The 14,986-nt window shown below is 47.2% G+C and overlaps 1 protein-coding gene across 4 annotated transcripts in view; it reads left to right on the top strand.

The window, feature by feature from the left end:
• tex2l (testis expressed 2, like) overlaps nt 1-4,302 on the top strand; it is a 141,829-nt gene extending 137,527 nt beyond the window's left edge. For all 4 annotated transcript variants that reach the window (XM_048552345.2, XM_048552346.2, XM_048552343.2 and 1 more), the window contains one exon: nt 3,405-4,302. In XM_048552345.2, coding sequence (XP_048408302.2) covers nt 3,405-3,542 — 138 coding nt within the window. In that variant the 3' untranslated portion in view covers nt 3,543-4,302. The remainder of the gene's footprint in view (nt 1-3,404) is intronic.
• Nucleotides 4,303-14,986: the final 10,684 nt, after the last annotated feature.

Below are 14,986 nucleotides of genomic sequence, written 5' to 3'. Positions count from 1 at the left end.
AGTTCCCTGGTTGGGGCCGTTAACCTGGGATACCAATCAGGGATCCCTGGCTGGCAGATATAAACAGGAGTGTCAGGGGTTCTGTTCACTGTGAGACCTGGCTCTGAGGAAGCCAGACCAGTGCCAAGTAGTATGTATGTGTAAATAAAGGATAATTTGGTGACAAGATACCAGCATCTGTGGAATTATTTTACAATGATTCATTTGTTTGTCACCTATGTGTCTACTTCGGCCTTAAGAATAGTCAATGGTGCTGTCTCTGCATTCTCTGGATCAAAACGTTCCAAAGACTCTCAACCATCTGAGTGAAAAAAATTCTGTTCATCTCCACATAAAATGGGATTATCTTTAAACTGTGTCACCTAGCCCCAGAGTTGTGAACAAAGGAAAATCAACCTTACAGTACCCATTCTGTCCAGTCCTTCAGAATCTATGTCTCAATGAGATCATCTTTTATTCTGCTAAATTCCAGCGGATGCAGGGCTAACCTGTCGAACCTTTCCTCACAAATTTCATCCCCGTGTGAGCTATCAGTTGAGGGGATGTCCTCTCAACTGCTTCTTATACATTTATATCCTTACTCAAATCAGGAGACCAAAACTGCACACAGTTCTCGAGATGAGGCAGGTGAGACTAGTTAAGTTTGGGATTATGTTCGGCGTGGACTGGTTGGACCAATGGGTCTAGTCCCATGCTGTATGACTCTCTGTAGTCTCACATTTGTAGCGAAATGTCCCTCCTTTTCTGGTCCAGTTTCCTTCTATTATGTGACATCTGTCTTTCAAATTACTTGCCATACCTGCAAACTAACAGTACATCATTCATGTATCAGAATACCCAGGCCCTTCAGTTCCTCAATCCCCATTTGAATGATAACTGTTCTTCTGTTCTTCCTGCCAAAATGCACAAGTTCACATGTTTTTCTAGATTATACACTGTCTGACGAAAGTTTGCCCACTCACTAAACCTACCCATATCCCTTTACAGAGTCCTTATACCATCTTCACAATTTACTTTCCTACCTCTCGCCATCATCAGCTAATTTTGCAACCTTACATTTGGCCCCATTGCCTGAGTCACTGACAAAAGCTGCAGTTACTTGAGGATTCAGCATTGATCCCTGTGGTACTCCACTCATTATAGCTTGCCAATCCAAAAATGACCCATTTATGCCTACTTTCTGTTCCCTGTTAGTGAACTTAATTCTCTATCCAACCATTATATAGTCAGTACGTCATGAGTCCTTTATTTGCGCAGTAATCTTTAATGCGGCTTTCTGCAAATCTAAGTACATCCCATCCACAGGTTCCCCTTTATCCATTTGCTTGTTACTTCCTCAAGAAACTCCGATCAGTGAATCAAACATACTTTCCCTTGCACTAATCTATGTTGATTCTGCCTGATTGCATTAAGATTTTCTAAGTAGCCAACTATATCTTCCTTAACAAAATATTCCAGCAAATTTCTGTGTCAATTAAGCTTGTGGTTTCCTGCTTTGTGTCTGCTTCCTTTCTTATAGAGATGTGCTATTTTCCACGCCAATGGGGCATTTTTATAAACAAGAGAAGTTTAGAAAAAAAAATGAAACTAGTGCATCTATTTTGCAGCAGTCCCTTGGATAAAGTCCATCAGAACCTAGGGATTTATCAGCATTTAGTTCTAGTAATTTTCTCAGCACTCTTTCCCCAGTGATTTAGTTATTTTAAATTCTCCCTCTCTTTCAACACTTGAGTCACAATCATTTCTGGGATGTTGTCTGCATCTACTTCAGTCAGTGACTCAAAATATCTGTTCGATCCATCTGTCATTTCCTTATTTTCTATTAGTACTTTGCTAGATTTGCTTTCTAGTGAATCAAACCCCACTTTATTTATCCTTTTCCTTTTAGAATACCTTAAGAAACACTCACTACTTATTTTTAATTAGTTGTTTATTGTACTCTAATTTCTCCTTTTTTATGCATTCTTTTCTGTTGATTACAGATTGCCTAGGCTTTTGGTTTGTCACTTTGCAGAACTATAAGCTTTACCTTTCAACTTAGTGCTATTTTTTAACTTCCTGAGTTAGCCATGGATGATGCATATTCCTTTGCAGTCCTTCTTTCTCACTGGAATATTCTGAATCATCTGAAATATCTCCTTAAACGTCAGCCAAATATTAGTCTTTAGGTTAACTCTGTTCAAACTGAATGCAAAATTCATTTATATTGTAGATCACTGTATCCTAAGGACACTTTTACTGTGAGACCATAAATCCTGTCTCATTGCATACTACCTTATCTGGTATAGCCAGCTCTCTGATCGACTCTAGGACAGGCCATTCTCAGAACCTGACCTGAAAAATACTCCATTAAATTATCAACCAGGTTACTTTTGGCCTTATAATATGTTCAATCTAAATATAGATTAAAATGATCCAATGTGTTTGCTGTACCTTTCCCACAGCACCCCATTTTTTTCTTTCTGTATATTTTGTTCTGCAATACAGTTAAGGGAGTTATATGCCATTTCCACAACTAACCTATTTCTCATCTCCATCCAAACCGGTGCTACATTATGATCTCCAGAACTAAGACCATCTCTCTCCATTGTATCAGTGTAGAGGAGCTATCCCTCCATTGTCCTCACTTCCTGTCCTTCCTGTCTCGTACTTTTGAATATTCAGGAGAGCAATTAGGCCTAATCATGTTTACTCAGTCCACTCCTGAATTACCGTATCCCTTCTTCATCCGGTCACTGTGCTGCTGCATCTTAAAACATAAAACAGTCCAGCACAGGAACAGGTCTTCCAGCCCAAGACGTTGTGCCAAACATGAAGCCAAATTAATCTAATCCCTTCTGCCTGCCCTTCGTCCATTTCCTCCCATTCCTTGCATATACACGTGCTCATCTAAAAGTCCCTTAAAAGCCCCGAACGTATCTGCCTCCATTACCACCCCTGGCAGCGCGTTCCGCACCCCTACTACCCTCTGTGTAAAAATCTTGCCCCTCACATCTTCTTTGACCTTTGCCCCGTCTCACTTTAATTACATGCCACCTAGTATTAGACATTTCAGCTCTGGGTAAAGGATTCTAACTGTCAACACTATCTATGCACGTCGAATTTTATAGACTTCTATCGAGTCTCTCCTCAGCCTCTGCCGCTCCTGAGAAAACAACCCAAGTTTTTCTAGCCTCTCCTTATCATTCATCCTGTCTACTCCAGGCACCATCTTGGTAAACCTCTTCTGCATCCTCTCCGAAGCCTCCGCATCCCCCTTGCAAAAGGAAAGGGGACTATTTAAAGTCTGGCTCTGATGAACCAAAGATTTTCTCCTGCCTGGGTAGATTTAGTGGTAATAAGCAATGATCGTGAATTAAAGTCTGTTTCTTGGAATCCTAATCCAATGAATGTTTTAATTACAGAAAGTCTTCGTGATGCCAAACATGGACGATATCTATATTCCCATCATGCACTCTGGCCTTGATAAACCAGATCAGTCCAAGCAAACTCCAGAGGAAGTCCCCGCCAAAGCCTCCTTTGATTCGACAGACAGATACTAAGAACTGATTCTTGCAAATGGCTGAAAACATTTCAGGAAAGATACTTGCTACTGAAGTCTGCCAAAAAGTCTCATCCCAAGCTACTTCCTGAAAATTACAAGTGGAAGGCCCAAGCTGTCTCCTCTTTGTGAATTTGGCGCATCTTCCTTAGTCATGATTGAGCACTGTACGCGCGAGTGGAATCTTCTGAATGCGCTGGGAGGCACCATGGGGAGAATTAGCACTGCTGCCTCACTGTGTGCCAGGGACCTGGGTTCGATTCAACCCTCGGGTGACTGTCTGAGTTTGCATGTTCTCCCCAAGTCTGTGTGCGTTTGCTCCGGTTTCCTCCTACAGTCCAAAGATGTGTAGGTTAGATAGATTGGACATGGGAAATGCAGGGTTACAGGGATGGGGTTGGGTCTGGGTGGGGTGCTGCTCATGTGGATTTGATGGGCCAAATGGCCTGCTTCCCCACTGCAGGGATTCAATGACTATCGCTGTGCATTTTCCGACCTGAAATCTCTCCCATTTGCTCTGGAACAGTGGTGATTTGCACCTAGATCCCAGCGCCACATGTACCTGAACCCTTCAGTACTAACCTCAGCAGTCCATCATTCACCGTAAGCAGTGAGCATTGATAGTTCTTTTTTTGTAACAGTGACTGCAAAAGGTGCTTCATTCATTGTAAAGCATTTTGGGAAATCTAGAGAGCAAGGCAGGTAATTGCAGGAGCTTCTTTGCCATTTAATTTCATGACTTTTGTTACCACTGAACACCCACCCACCCACCCACCCACACACACACACACACACACACACACGCAAATACACACACACACACACACACACACACACACACACACACACACACATATTCAGGACAGCATGGCATTCCAGGGTGTGGAATACTCGAATGTTCAACCTGCCATAGCCTGAAGGGTTAATCATTATGAGACACAGGTGGAGGAGTTTTTTATTCTTTCATGAGATGTGGGCATCACCAGCTGGGTTAACATTTGTTACCCGTCCCTAATTGCCCTTCTCAAATCGCTGTTGTCCTGGGGTGTAGATATACCCAGAGTGTGGTTAACCAGAGAGGGTTCCAGGATTTTTGACACTTGAAGGAATGGCAAAATATTTCCAAGGCAGGATGGTGAGCACCTTGGAAAGAAGTAAGGAGTGGTGGTTTTCCCATGTGTCTGCTGCCCTTATCTTTCTAGATGGTAAAAGGTCACTTGTTTGGAAGCTGCTGCTTCAGGAGACTTGGTGAGGGACTGTGTAGATGGCGCAGGGTGCTGGCATTGTGTATTTGGGCTGGAGGGACTGAGTGTTTCAGAATGGTGATTATGGTGCCAATCAAGCGAGCTGCTTTGTCCTGGATGGTGTCAAGCTTCCTGAGTGTTGTTGGGGCTGCACCCATCCAGGCAAGTGGAGAATATTCCATCACACTCCTGACTTGTTCCTTGTCGATGATGGATGGGTTGTGAGTAGTGAGTGACTCACCACAGAATTCCAGCCTTTCACCTGCCCTTATAGCCACGGCATTTGTTTAACAGAATCACAGAAGTGTTATGACACAGAAGGAGGCCATTTGGCCCATTGTAAACTTTACCAGCCCGTTAAATGAGCATCATTACCTAGTGCTGATCTGCTGCTTTTTCCCCACGCCAGTGCATATTATTCTTCTCCAAGTAATCATTTGAGGCCCCCTTGAATGTAACATGCCTGGTCTATTCTGTGTCTGGTTAATGTCAACACCTAGGATGTTGATAGTGGGGAATTCTGGGATGGCAAAACCATTGAATGTCAAAGCGAAATGAGATTACCTCTCATCCGAGTAAATTAATTAAGCACCTTACGTTCATATAGGGAGAGGCCTGTGAGGAACAGCCTCAGTTTTAACACAGAACTCCTGCCTTTGGGCCTGTCTGGTATGCTTTGTGACAGTTGCCTGTTTTGTTTTGTAATCAGGATCTGTCCAAATTTTGGAAACCGTCACTTTGCAACAGAGCTTTCTTCCATCAGGAGTAGGGCCTGTCATCAGGGAGGTGTCGATCTGGAGTCTGCAGCTCCAACAACATGGATTTCTGCAGTTGATGGACTTCCAGCCTGGCCAGAGTTAGGGACATGCTGAGGAATGGGCAGGATGACACCATCTCTTTGATGTGTTGCGTCTGGATGTCCAGCTCATGGCAAAAGTCTTCCAGAGTCTTTAAATCCTGGTGTTCAATCCCAATGGCAGTCATGGTGTAGGGATGACTCAGGCAAGTGCAAAGCCCAGATGGAACTTAATACTTGCCCTAAGTCCCATGAACCTCCCTGGGGGGACCTCAGACCCATCTTGTGAAAACTTCTTCCCTGCCAGCTTGTCCGGACAGTCGCTGAACGTTCCTCCACTCCCTCGCATCACCAACCTTCCTGACGCACCATGGCATTCTATTCCTGCCATCCGCAGTTTCCGGCACCATCAGGAATTTGGCCTGGATGGTGTTGCATGTGGGAGTGCCACACGAGAATGGGCTGAATAGGTTCCCACTGCCGGTGCCATCCGTGTGACACATTTCTGTAGGAGGATGGGTGAGGCCTTAACTTCCGAATGTGAATGGGTTACTCTTCATGGCATGGGTGCAGTACAGACCCATGCGTCTGCTGTTTGGCCACTCAGGGCAGTAGAGGGAGGGAGGGAGGTTGGAATTAGGCTAATGGGACCTCCTCCATGGGTCTTGCTTTAACAGATCCTGCAGGCAGTGGACTATTGAGGAGATTCTTTGACTCGGGCCCTGTTTTGTACTTACATCCATTCCAGGTTGCTCTTGGTGATAACAGCACTGCCAGTAAACTTGAGACATTCCCAACCAGTGGACAGTACAACAGCTGGAGTGTCGATGTCCCCCAAGATTTTTTATTTTACTTTAATTTGCTGTTTCCTTTCTACTGTTTTATCATTTTTGTTTTATTATGAAGCTCTCTCAGGAGGCTGTCTCCTAAATAACTCATGTATTTGTCCATGAGTATATTAGGGAGACAGCTAGGGTACTGGGTGTCACTTAGAGAGGAGACAGATAATTGGGTCCATTTTGTAACTCATCGGCTGAAGATTCGTGACCGGGATCTTGCTTCATTGTCTGGCTTCAGATTAAATTAATGACATTTTGCCTTTTCCCATCCAATCTTTTCTGCTGCCTCACATTAGCTGAGCCACTTATAGAACATCCAGGCATGTTTCTAGGTCGCTGCCCTGGGCCTGGAGTTGAAAGTGCCACCCAAACTTCCCTCTCCTGTTCTCCGTCACACTTTTTAGGTTGAAAGCCATGCATCGTTTCCAGTTTGGGATTTGGGAGCCCACAAGTGATTCACTTAAATAGGCTGAAAATAGAAGGAACTCTGTCTCTTCTTTTCAGAGGCACAACCAGAAACCTAGAGAATAGCAGGACACCTTGAAAGAGCAGAGACTGTTTGCATGGATTCAGATAGAACAGTCTCGAAGCATTCCCTGCAGCCAAGCGATCTGAATATTTCCCAGCAGGACTTAGGAGTCACAGCCTTAATAGAGGAAACTGGTTCCCAATAAATCCAATTGCAGAAACTGTCCAACCACTCTCCCAGCTCCATGCACTGGAAGAATGATTTGGCAGCATACATTTATATTTCACAACGGAATTAAAGAACACACTGCAGGTATTCGTCAGAGCACAAACTTAGCAGAGCAGTTTACACTCTGGCAAAAAGCGAACAGCTTAAAGATGAGCTTAGATTCGCCAGTGGAATTTGCACTCAGTCTCAGACCTTGTACAAAATGAAAAATGACCCCGCTAGAGAGCCAGGTTGTGGAAGCTTTCTTTTAAAAAATGGATTGTACGCCCTCACCACTCATGTAACTATTTATAGCGCGTTATTGGGCAGCTTTGACTGATATGAAGGATAGAAATGTGATATTGTAAAGTCTTTGCATTTTTGGTACAACTTGAAGGCACTCCCCTTCTTTTGTGAATGCATGTTGCAGTATTTGTACAGCGAAAAGTTTTTGCCTATTTATCGTGCCCCCTTTTTGATGGTTTGAGAATAACAAGCCATTGTGTTCAGTGCAACAAGCCATTGATACAATAATGGTGTTTTCTTAAGAATTCTCTTTGTATTAGTTGTCCACCACCTGGCAATACTTGTGTAAGGAAAGATGTCTGACAGGGATGTGTTGTTCTTTTTCTAAATAAAACAAAAAAACTATTCATGCAAACTGTGCATTTCAAAAGTTCAGTGCTTGGTAGAATATTTGCTGACATTAATGCTGCCTGAGAGACTTCACAGTTCTGCGTGCTGCCTCCCTGTATGAACTTATTGATATTTGTTCTATCCATGGCAATGGCTGTTTGAATCCATTCTTCCTACATTTCCACTTTATTACAGAAGCACTTTCATCGGGGGAGGTATCTCACATGTACACCTGCAAGTATTGATGAGTATAATACCATTCATTGTAACTGTACAATTAAACAGACTTGTTTCTTTGGAGACAAAAACAGAAATTGCTGGAAGAGCTCAGCAGGTCTGGCAGTATCTGTGGAGAGAAAGCAGAGTTAGCGTTTCGGGTCCAGTGACCCTTCTTCAGAATTGATGGTGTCTATGAAGAGGTTCGTGTTAATGCAGAAGTTGGGGAAGGGAGTAAACAATGGAGCCCAGAGAGAGAGAAAAACAGTTGGGCAGACAAAGGGCCAGGTAAAGGTCAGCCTGGAGGCAGGGTGTGCGGGGTGGGGAGGGTAATGAATAGCTGCTAATGGCCACCATCGATGACTGACAATGGGTTGTATGTGGTAATAGTCTACATGATGACAAGGCCTGGTTTGTGGGGTTTGGGGCAAGGACATGACCTCAAGCCCTAAAATTGTTGAATTCAATATGAAGTCCAGAAGGCTGTAGAGTTCCCAAGTGGTTTCAATGGAGGATGACAATTGCTCCAACAGAAACAAGATATCTGGACATCTTCTACCAGGCCGGTAGTTGTATGAGAGAATAACTAAATGTGTAATAATGTTGTTAATCGATCTCTATCAGTCACACTGCTGCAGACCCAAAGGCCCAAAACATCAGCCTTCCTGCTCATCTGATGCTACTTGGCCTGCTGTGTTCATCCAGCTCTTGTTATCTCAGATTCTCCAACATCCGCAGTTTCTACTCTCTCTGAAACAATGTTAGCCCTCATCTGTTGCTTCACCAAACTCCATCCAAGGCCTCACAGTCAGGCTCTGCAATGTGACTTGTTATTACACTTAATGAGCCATCAGTGAGGTCATGACAGGCACTAGCAGAACATGTCAATGAAGCCTGAAAATCGATTTTATGTCAGTTGGGGAAACCTAACAGCTGCAGAGTTAAGAAAGGACTGTATCGAATTACGTAACAGTCTCTCTGTCTCATATATCCCCACACACATCAGCTGTCAATGTCTGTAAAGAGGCATATTTTGCAATATCATTCACATATGACTGCTGCTGTTGTTTGTGAAGTGTAGGTCTCCCAGGGATAAGCAAGTACTTGAAGTTAATTGTAACATGAATACACCATTAGTTTTGTGCTGTTGTATTTATGGAGGGACTCCCTTCAAAATTTGGCTGCACACTGCAGGAAACCTGAGCCCACCATTTCAGGTCGGTAACATCCTGCTCAAGATTAGACTGAACTCTGACAAATACCTGGTCTATCTTTGGAAAGCCAAAGCATCTCAAAAATCCGAACAGATGAAGGAAGACATTTCATTTGGCTACAATGGTGGAGCAAGTAGAATTTTCCTTTAACAGGATGCTGCTGTCAGTCAATACAAGATATTCTACCCATCACCTGATTGGCCAAGAGCCAATATGAATTGCATTGTCAGTATGATAGCAGGTATGTAGTGACTGTCTGATTGGATGTCAGGAATGTAGTGATTGGCTGATTGGATAATAAAATGTGAGGCTGGATGAACACAGCAGGCCAAGCAGCATCTCAGGACCACAAAAGCTGATGTTTTGGGCCTAGACCCTTCATCAGAGAGGGGGATGCGGAGAGGGAACTGGAATAAATAGAGGGAGAGGGAGAGGGAGAGGGAGAGGGAGAGGGAGAGGTGTGGACTGAAGATGGAGAGTAAAGAAGATAGGTGGAGAGCGTATAAGTGGGGAGGTAGGGAGGGGATAGGTCAGTCCAGGGAAGACGGACAAGTCAAGGAGGTGGGATGAGGTTAGTAGGTAGAGGGGGGTGCGGCTTGGGGTGGGAGGAAAGGATGGGTGAGAGGAAGAACTGGTTAGGGAGGCATAGACAGGTTGGACTGGTTTTGGGATGCAGTGGGTGGGGGGGAAGAGCTGGGCTGGTTGTGTGGTGCAGTGGGGGGAGGGGATGAACTGGGCTGGTTTAGGGATGCAGTAGGGGAAGGGGAGATTTTGAAACTGGTGAAGTCCACATTGATACCATTAGGCTGCAGGGTTCCCAGGTGGAATATGAGTTGCTGTTCCTGCAACTTTTGGGTGGCATCATTGTGGCAGTGCAGGAGGCCCATGATGGACATGTCATCTAAAGAATGGGAGGGGGAGTGGAAATGGTTTGCGACTGGGAGGTGCAGTTGTTTGTTGCGAACTGAGCGGAGGTGTTCTGCAAAGTGGTCCCCAAGCCTCTGCTTGGTCTCCCCAATGTAGAGGAAGCCGCACCGGGTACAGTGGATGCAGTATACCACATTGGCAGATGTGCAGGTGAACCTCTGCTTAATGTGGAATGTCATCTTGGGGCCTGGGATAGGGATGAGGGAGGAGGTGTGGGGGCAAGTGTAGCATTTCCTGTGGCTGCAGGGGAAGGTGCCGGGTGTGGTGGGGTTGGAGGGCAGTGTGGAGCGAACAAGGGAGTCACGGAGAGAGTGGTCTCTCCGGAAAGCAGACAGGGGTGGGGATGGAAAAATGTCTTGGGTGGTGGCGTCGGATTGTAGATGGCGGAAGTGTCGGAGGATGATGCGTTGTATCCGGAGGTTGGTAGGGTGGTGTGTGAGAATGAGGGGGATCCTCTTAGGGCGGTTGTGGCGGGGGCGGGGTGTGAGGGATGTGTTGCGGGAAATACGGGAGATGCGGTCAAGGGCGTTCTCGATCACTGTGGGGGGAAAGTTGCGGTCCTTAAAGAACTTGGACATCTGGGATGTGCGGGAGTGGAATGTCTTATCGTGGGAGCAGATGCGGCGGAGGCGGAGGAATTGGGAATAGGGGATGGAATTTTTGCAGGAGGGTGGGTGGGAGGAGGTGTATTCTAGGTAGCTGTGGGAGTCGGTGGGCTTGAAATGGACATCAGTTACAAGCTGGTTGCCTGAGATGGAGACTGAGAGGCCCAGGAAGGTGAGGGATGTGCTGGAGATGGCCCAGGTGAACTGAAGGTTGGGGTGGAAGGTGTTGGTGAAGTGGATGAACTGTTCGAGCTCCTCTGGGGAGCAAGAGGCGGCGCCGATACAGTCATCAATGTACCGGAGGAAGAGGTGGGGTTTGGGGCCTGTGTAGGTGCGGAAGAGGGACTGTTCCACGTAGACTACAAAGAGGCAGGCATAGCTGGGGCCCATGCGGGTGCCCATGGCCACCCCCTTAGTCTGTAGGAAGTGGGAGGAGTCAAAAGAGAAGTTGTTGAGTGTCAGGACGAGTTCAGCTAGGCGGATGAGAGTGTCGGTGGAGGGGGACTGGTCGGGCCTGCGGGACAAGAAGAAACGGAGGGCCTTGAGGCCATCTCCATGCGGAATGCAGGTGTACAGGGACTGGATGTCCATGGTGAATATGAGGTGTTGGGGGCCAGGGAATAGGAAGTCCTGGAGGAGGCGGAGGGCGTGGGTGGTGTCACGGACGTAGGTGGGGAGTTCCTGGACCAAAGGGGAGAAAATGGAGTCCAGATAGGTGGAGATGAGTTCGGTGGGGCAGGAGCAGGCTGAGACGATGGGTCGACCAGGGCAGGCAGGTTTGTGGATTTTGGGAAGGAGATAGAAACAGGCCATGCGAGGTTGGGGAACAAGGAGGTTGGAGGCTGTGGGTGGGAGGTCCCCTGAGGTGATGAGGTCGTGAATGGTGTTGGAGATGATGGTTCGGTGCTCGGGTGTGGGGTCATGATCGAGGGGGCGTTAGGAGGTGGTGTCGGAGAGTTGGCGTCTGGCCTCGGCGATGTAGAGGTCAGTGCGCCATACTACCACTGTTCCACCCTTGTCTGCGGGTTTGATGGTGAGGTTGGGGTTGGAGCGGAGGGAACGGAGGGCTGCCCGTTCTGCGGGGGAGAGGTTGGAGTGGGTGAGAGGGGTGGAGAGGTTGAGGCGGTTAATGTCTCGACGGCAGTTGGAGATGAAGAGGTCGAGGGAGGGTAGGAGGCCTGGGGGTGGTGTCCAGGAGGAGGACTTTTGTTGGAAGCGGGTGAAGGGGTCAGTGGAAGGAGGGTTAGGTTCCCGGTTGAAGAAGTAGACATGGAGGCGAAGACGGTGGAAAAACTGCTCTATGTCCAACCGTGACTGGTATTCATTGATGTGTGGTTGTAGGGGGACAAAGGTGAGCCCCTTGCTAAGGACTGACCGTTCGTCCTCAGTCAGTGGGAGGTCTGGGGGGATGGTGAAGATGCGGCAGGGCTCAGTGTGGCTGTCTCCTCTGGGGTTGCTGGCTGTGGATGTTGTGGGCGGGGTTCCGTCGGCGTCGGCCATGGGCGGGGTTCCGTCGGCGTCGGCCGTGGGCGGGGTTCCGTCGGCCGTGGGCGGGGTTCCGTCGGCGGTTGGAGGATCGGGGTGGGCGGCAGCAGCTGCGGTGAGGGTGGTGTGTGAGGTGTTGTACCTGGAAGTGGAGGTGGTGACTGCAGCAGTGGTTCCGGAAGTTCTGTGGCCGGCGGAGGCGGATGTGACGTCATTGGTGGGGTCTCCAGCCGTGTCCTCATGGTCAATGGTGGCGGGTGCATGGTGGGGGAGGGGCAGGGACAGACGCGGGATTTGGGAGGCGCAGGAATCCTCTTGTGGGTGGCAGGGGCCAGTGAGTTGGTTGTACTTACGATTTTTGGTGTCCAGTAAAGCTGAGTGAAACTGGGTATTCAGTCTGTGGATCCTGCGGAGGATAAAAAAACAGCAGAGGTCCTTCGCAGGTCTGGGAGAGGGAGGCTCTGAGCTGGGGCAGGCTGGATTGCAGTGCCTGGAGGTGCCGGCGCATGGCTGCGAGTGTCTGTCTCAGGAGTCGCAGGGAGAAACGCTTCTGAAGCGTCTGAATATTCTGGGTGTAGAGGTGGTCACGGTTGGGGCCAAATTGGGAAGGCTGAAATGTGGACTGTAGTCCCTTGGGGATGAGCTGAAATGTGGACTGTAGTCCCTTGGGGATTAACCTCATTGCCTGATTGGATGTCAGGTATATACTGATTGGCTGATTCAATCAAACAAACTGTTCCTAGGATTATTCACACCAGCCAGAGTACAGACCACAAACAGCCAACTTGTGTTTGTCAAACACAAAACAAAACATTGACTGTCAGATGTGATTGAGTTGACCTCCTGGTGTGGTTCATTCATACTTTTGATAAGTGATAGACATTCTCTGCAGACAAAGGAATATGTTCAAGCTTTGCAGTCTCTCTGAGTTGGCCAGAAGCAACAGGAGCCTATAGTTGCTGGTTGCTGCCTCCATGGCAACACCTCAATTGGTGTTGGGATGAAACACTCGCCCCAAACAATCGCCCTTGGGGTGGCACAGTGTCTCAGAGGTTAGCACGGCAGCCTCACAGTGCCAGGGACCCGGGTTTGATTCCAGCCTTGGCTAACTGTCTGTGTGGAGTTTGCACATTCTACCCGTGTCTGCGTGGGCTTCCTCCTGGTGCTCCGGTTTCCTCCCACAGTCTAAAGATGTGCAGGCTAGGTGAATTGGCCATGCTGAATTGCCTGTAATGTTCAGGGGTGTGAGGGTTACAGGGGGATGGGACTGGGTGGGATACTTCAAGGGGCAGTGTGGACTTGTTGGGCTGAAGGGCCTGTTTCCACACTGTAGGGAATCTAATCTAATCTAATCTCGATCAATCAGAGTCAACTTGCCAACCAACTAACCCCTGTACACCTGAAGTAGAAGTTGCTGCGATAGTTTGAAATTTGGCATTCTTGTGTTTGTCCTGATGAGTGTAAGGTTTGTCAACAGAGAACTGTAGAAACTCCAAACAGTTGTAGGTCATTCAGCTGTTCAAGCCAGCTCCACCATTCAATATGATCACGACTGATCCTCTGTCTCAACACCGTATTCCCACTTTCTCTTCATACTGCCATTACAATGAAAACATTATCACTCTGTTCCAATTCTGAAGAAGACTCAAAACGTTAATTCTATTTCTCTCTGCCCAGAAGATGCCAGATCTGCTAACTTGCTCCAGCGTTCTTTGTGTTTGTTGAACCCATCTCTCCTCATACAATGTCTTCCTTTTCAGCAACTGGTTTGAAGTAGGTTTGTCCACTTTGTCAGTCACCAACAATCCTGCCAGCAGTGACAATGGAGGTGCTCACATTTCTAGCAGTGCCACTGGGAGTGGTGGCCACTGCTGGAATTGCAGGGAGGCCCAGAAGAATTTCGGTTGGATCAGGGATGGGACATGATGTTGGGGGTGTCTTGGTGGCAGGCCCAGGGTGGGTGTAGCTTTCTTGGGAAACAGAAGGGGGCAGGGTAATGTGAAGGGGTGCCCTTTGACAGAAACATGGTTTGCACGAAGGAGATTCTCCATTAGCTTGGCACCAAGACTCAGCATCTTTTGCTTGCTGACTTTATGGCCAGGCATCAGCTTCTGTCATCACAGGTAAAGCCCTGCACTGGGAGAGGGAGGCCCGTAGGAGATCATAATTGGCATACCAACCATCCCATGCTGCAGTGGGGCTGCGACTGTAGAATTTGGTCCATCCTACAGCACACGCAGGTCCATGGCAAATATGCAAACTCTTTGTAAGAGCTTTCTCATTGATCCAGTCAATTATCCTGGTCAACGCCTGGTAAATTTAGGCAGAAGAATCCAACATGGATCTGACAATATTTTCAGGATTATAATCAGAGTGCTCGAAGCATAGCTATGAGACCTTCCTTTGTTTATCTGAGCAACCCTTGTACACAACAAGCCAGCTGGTTGCTCAACCCTTTACAGGCCCATCTGAAAACATGCATCAGATCAGCCTTGGAACGTCCAAAATGCTTCTTTCCCTGCAGCAGCTGTACATTTCACAACCCAAAAGAAATGGCGAAGAGGAGTTGAAATTTGCTCATGACACTACGTGGATGGGGGTGGTGAGTAATTCCAGCTGTGACTGATTATTCAGTGTGTGGAAATGATTAGCAATGAAGACAAAAAGTTTCCTTCAGTTTTAAAAGTGGTGATGTTATATCCCATATTATCAACTATCCCAGAAAGCAGAACAATATGGGGATTGACCATTTTAATCACTGACATTATTTGCTGGATGTAGTCTCCTGCTGAATTGTAACAAGTAAC

The sequence above is a fragment of the Stegostoma tigrinum genome, chromosome 23, assembly GCF_030684315.1.
Source record: "Stegostoma tigrinum isolate sSteTig4 chromosome 23, sSteTig4.hap1, whole genome shotgun sequence".
Lineage (NCBI taxonomy): Eukaryota > Metazoa > Chordata > Chondrichthyes > Orectolobiformes > Stegostomatidae > Stegostoma > Stegostoma tigrinum.
Note: the sequence above shows the minus strand (reverse complement) of the source record. Positions and strands in the feature narration are given on the sequence as shown.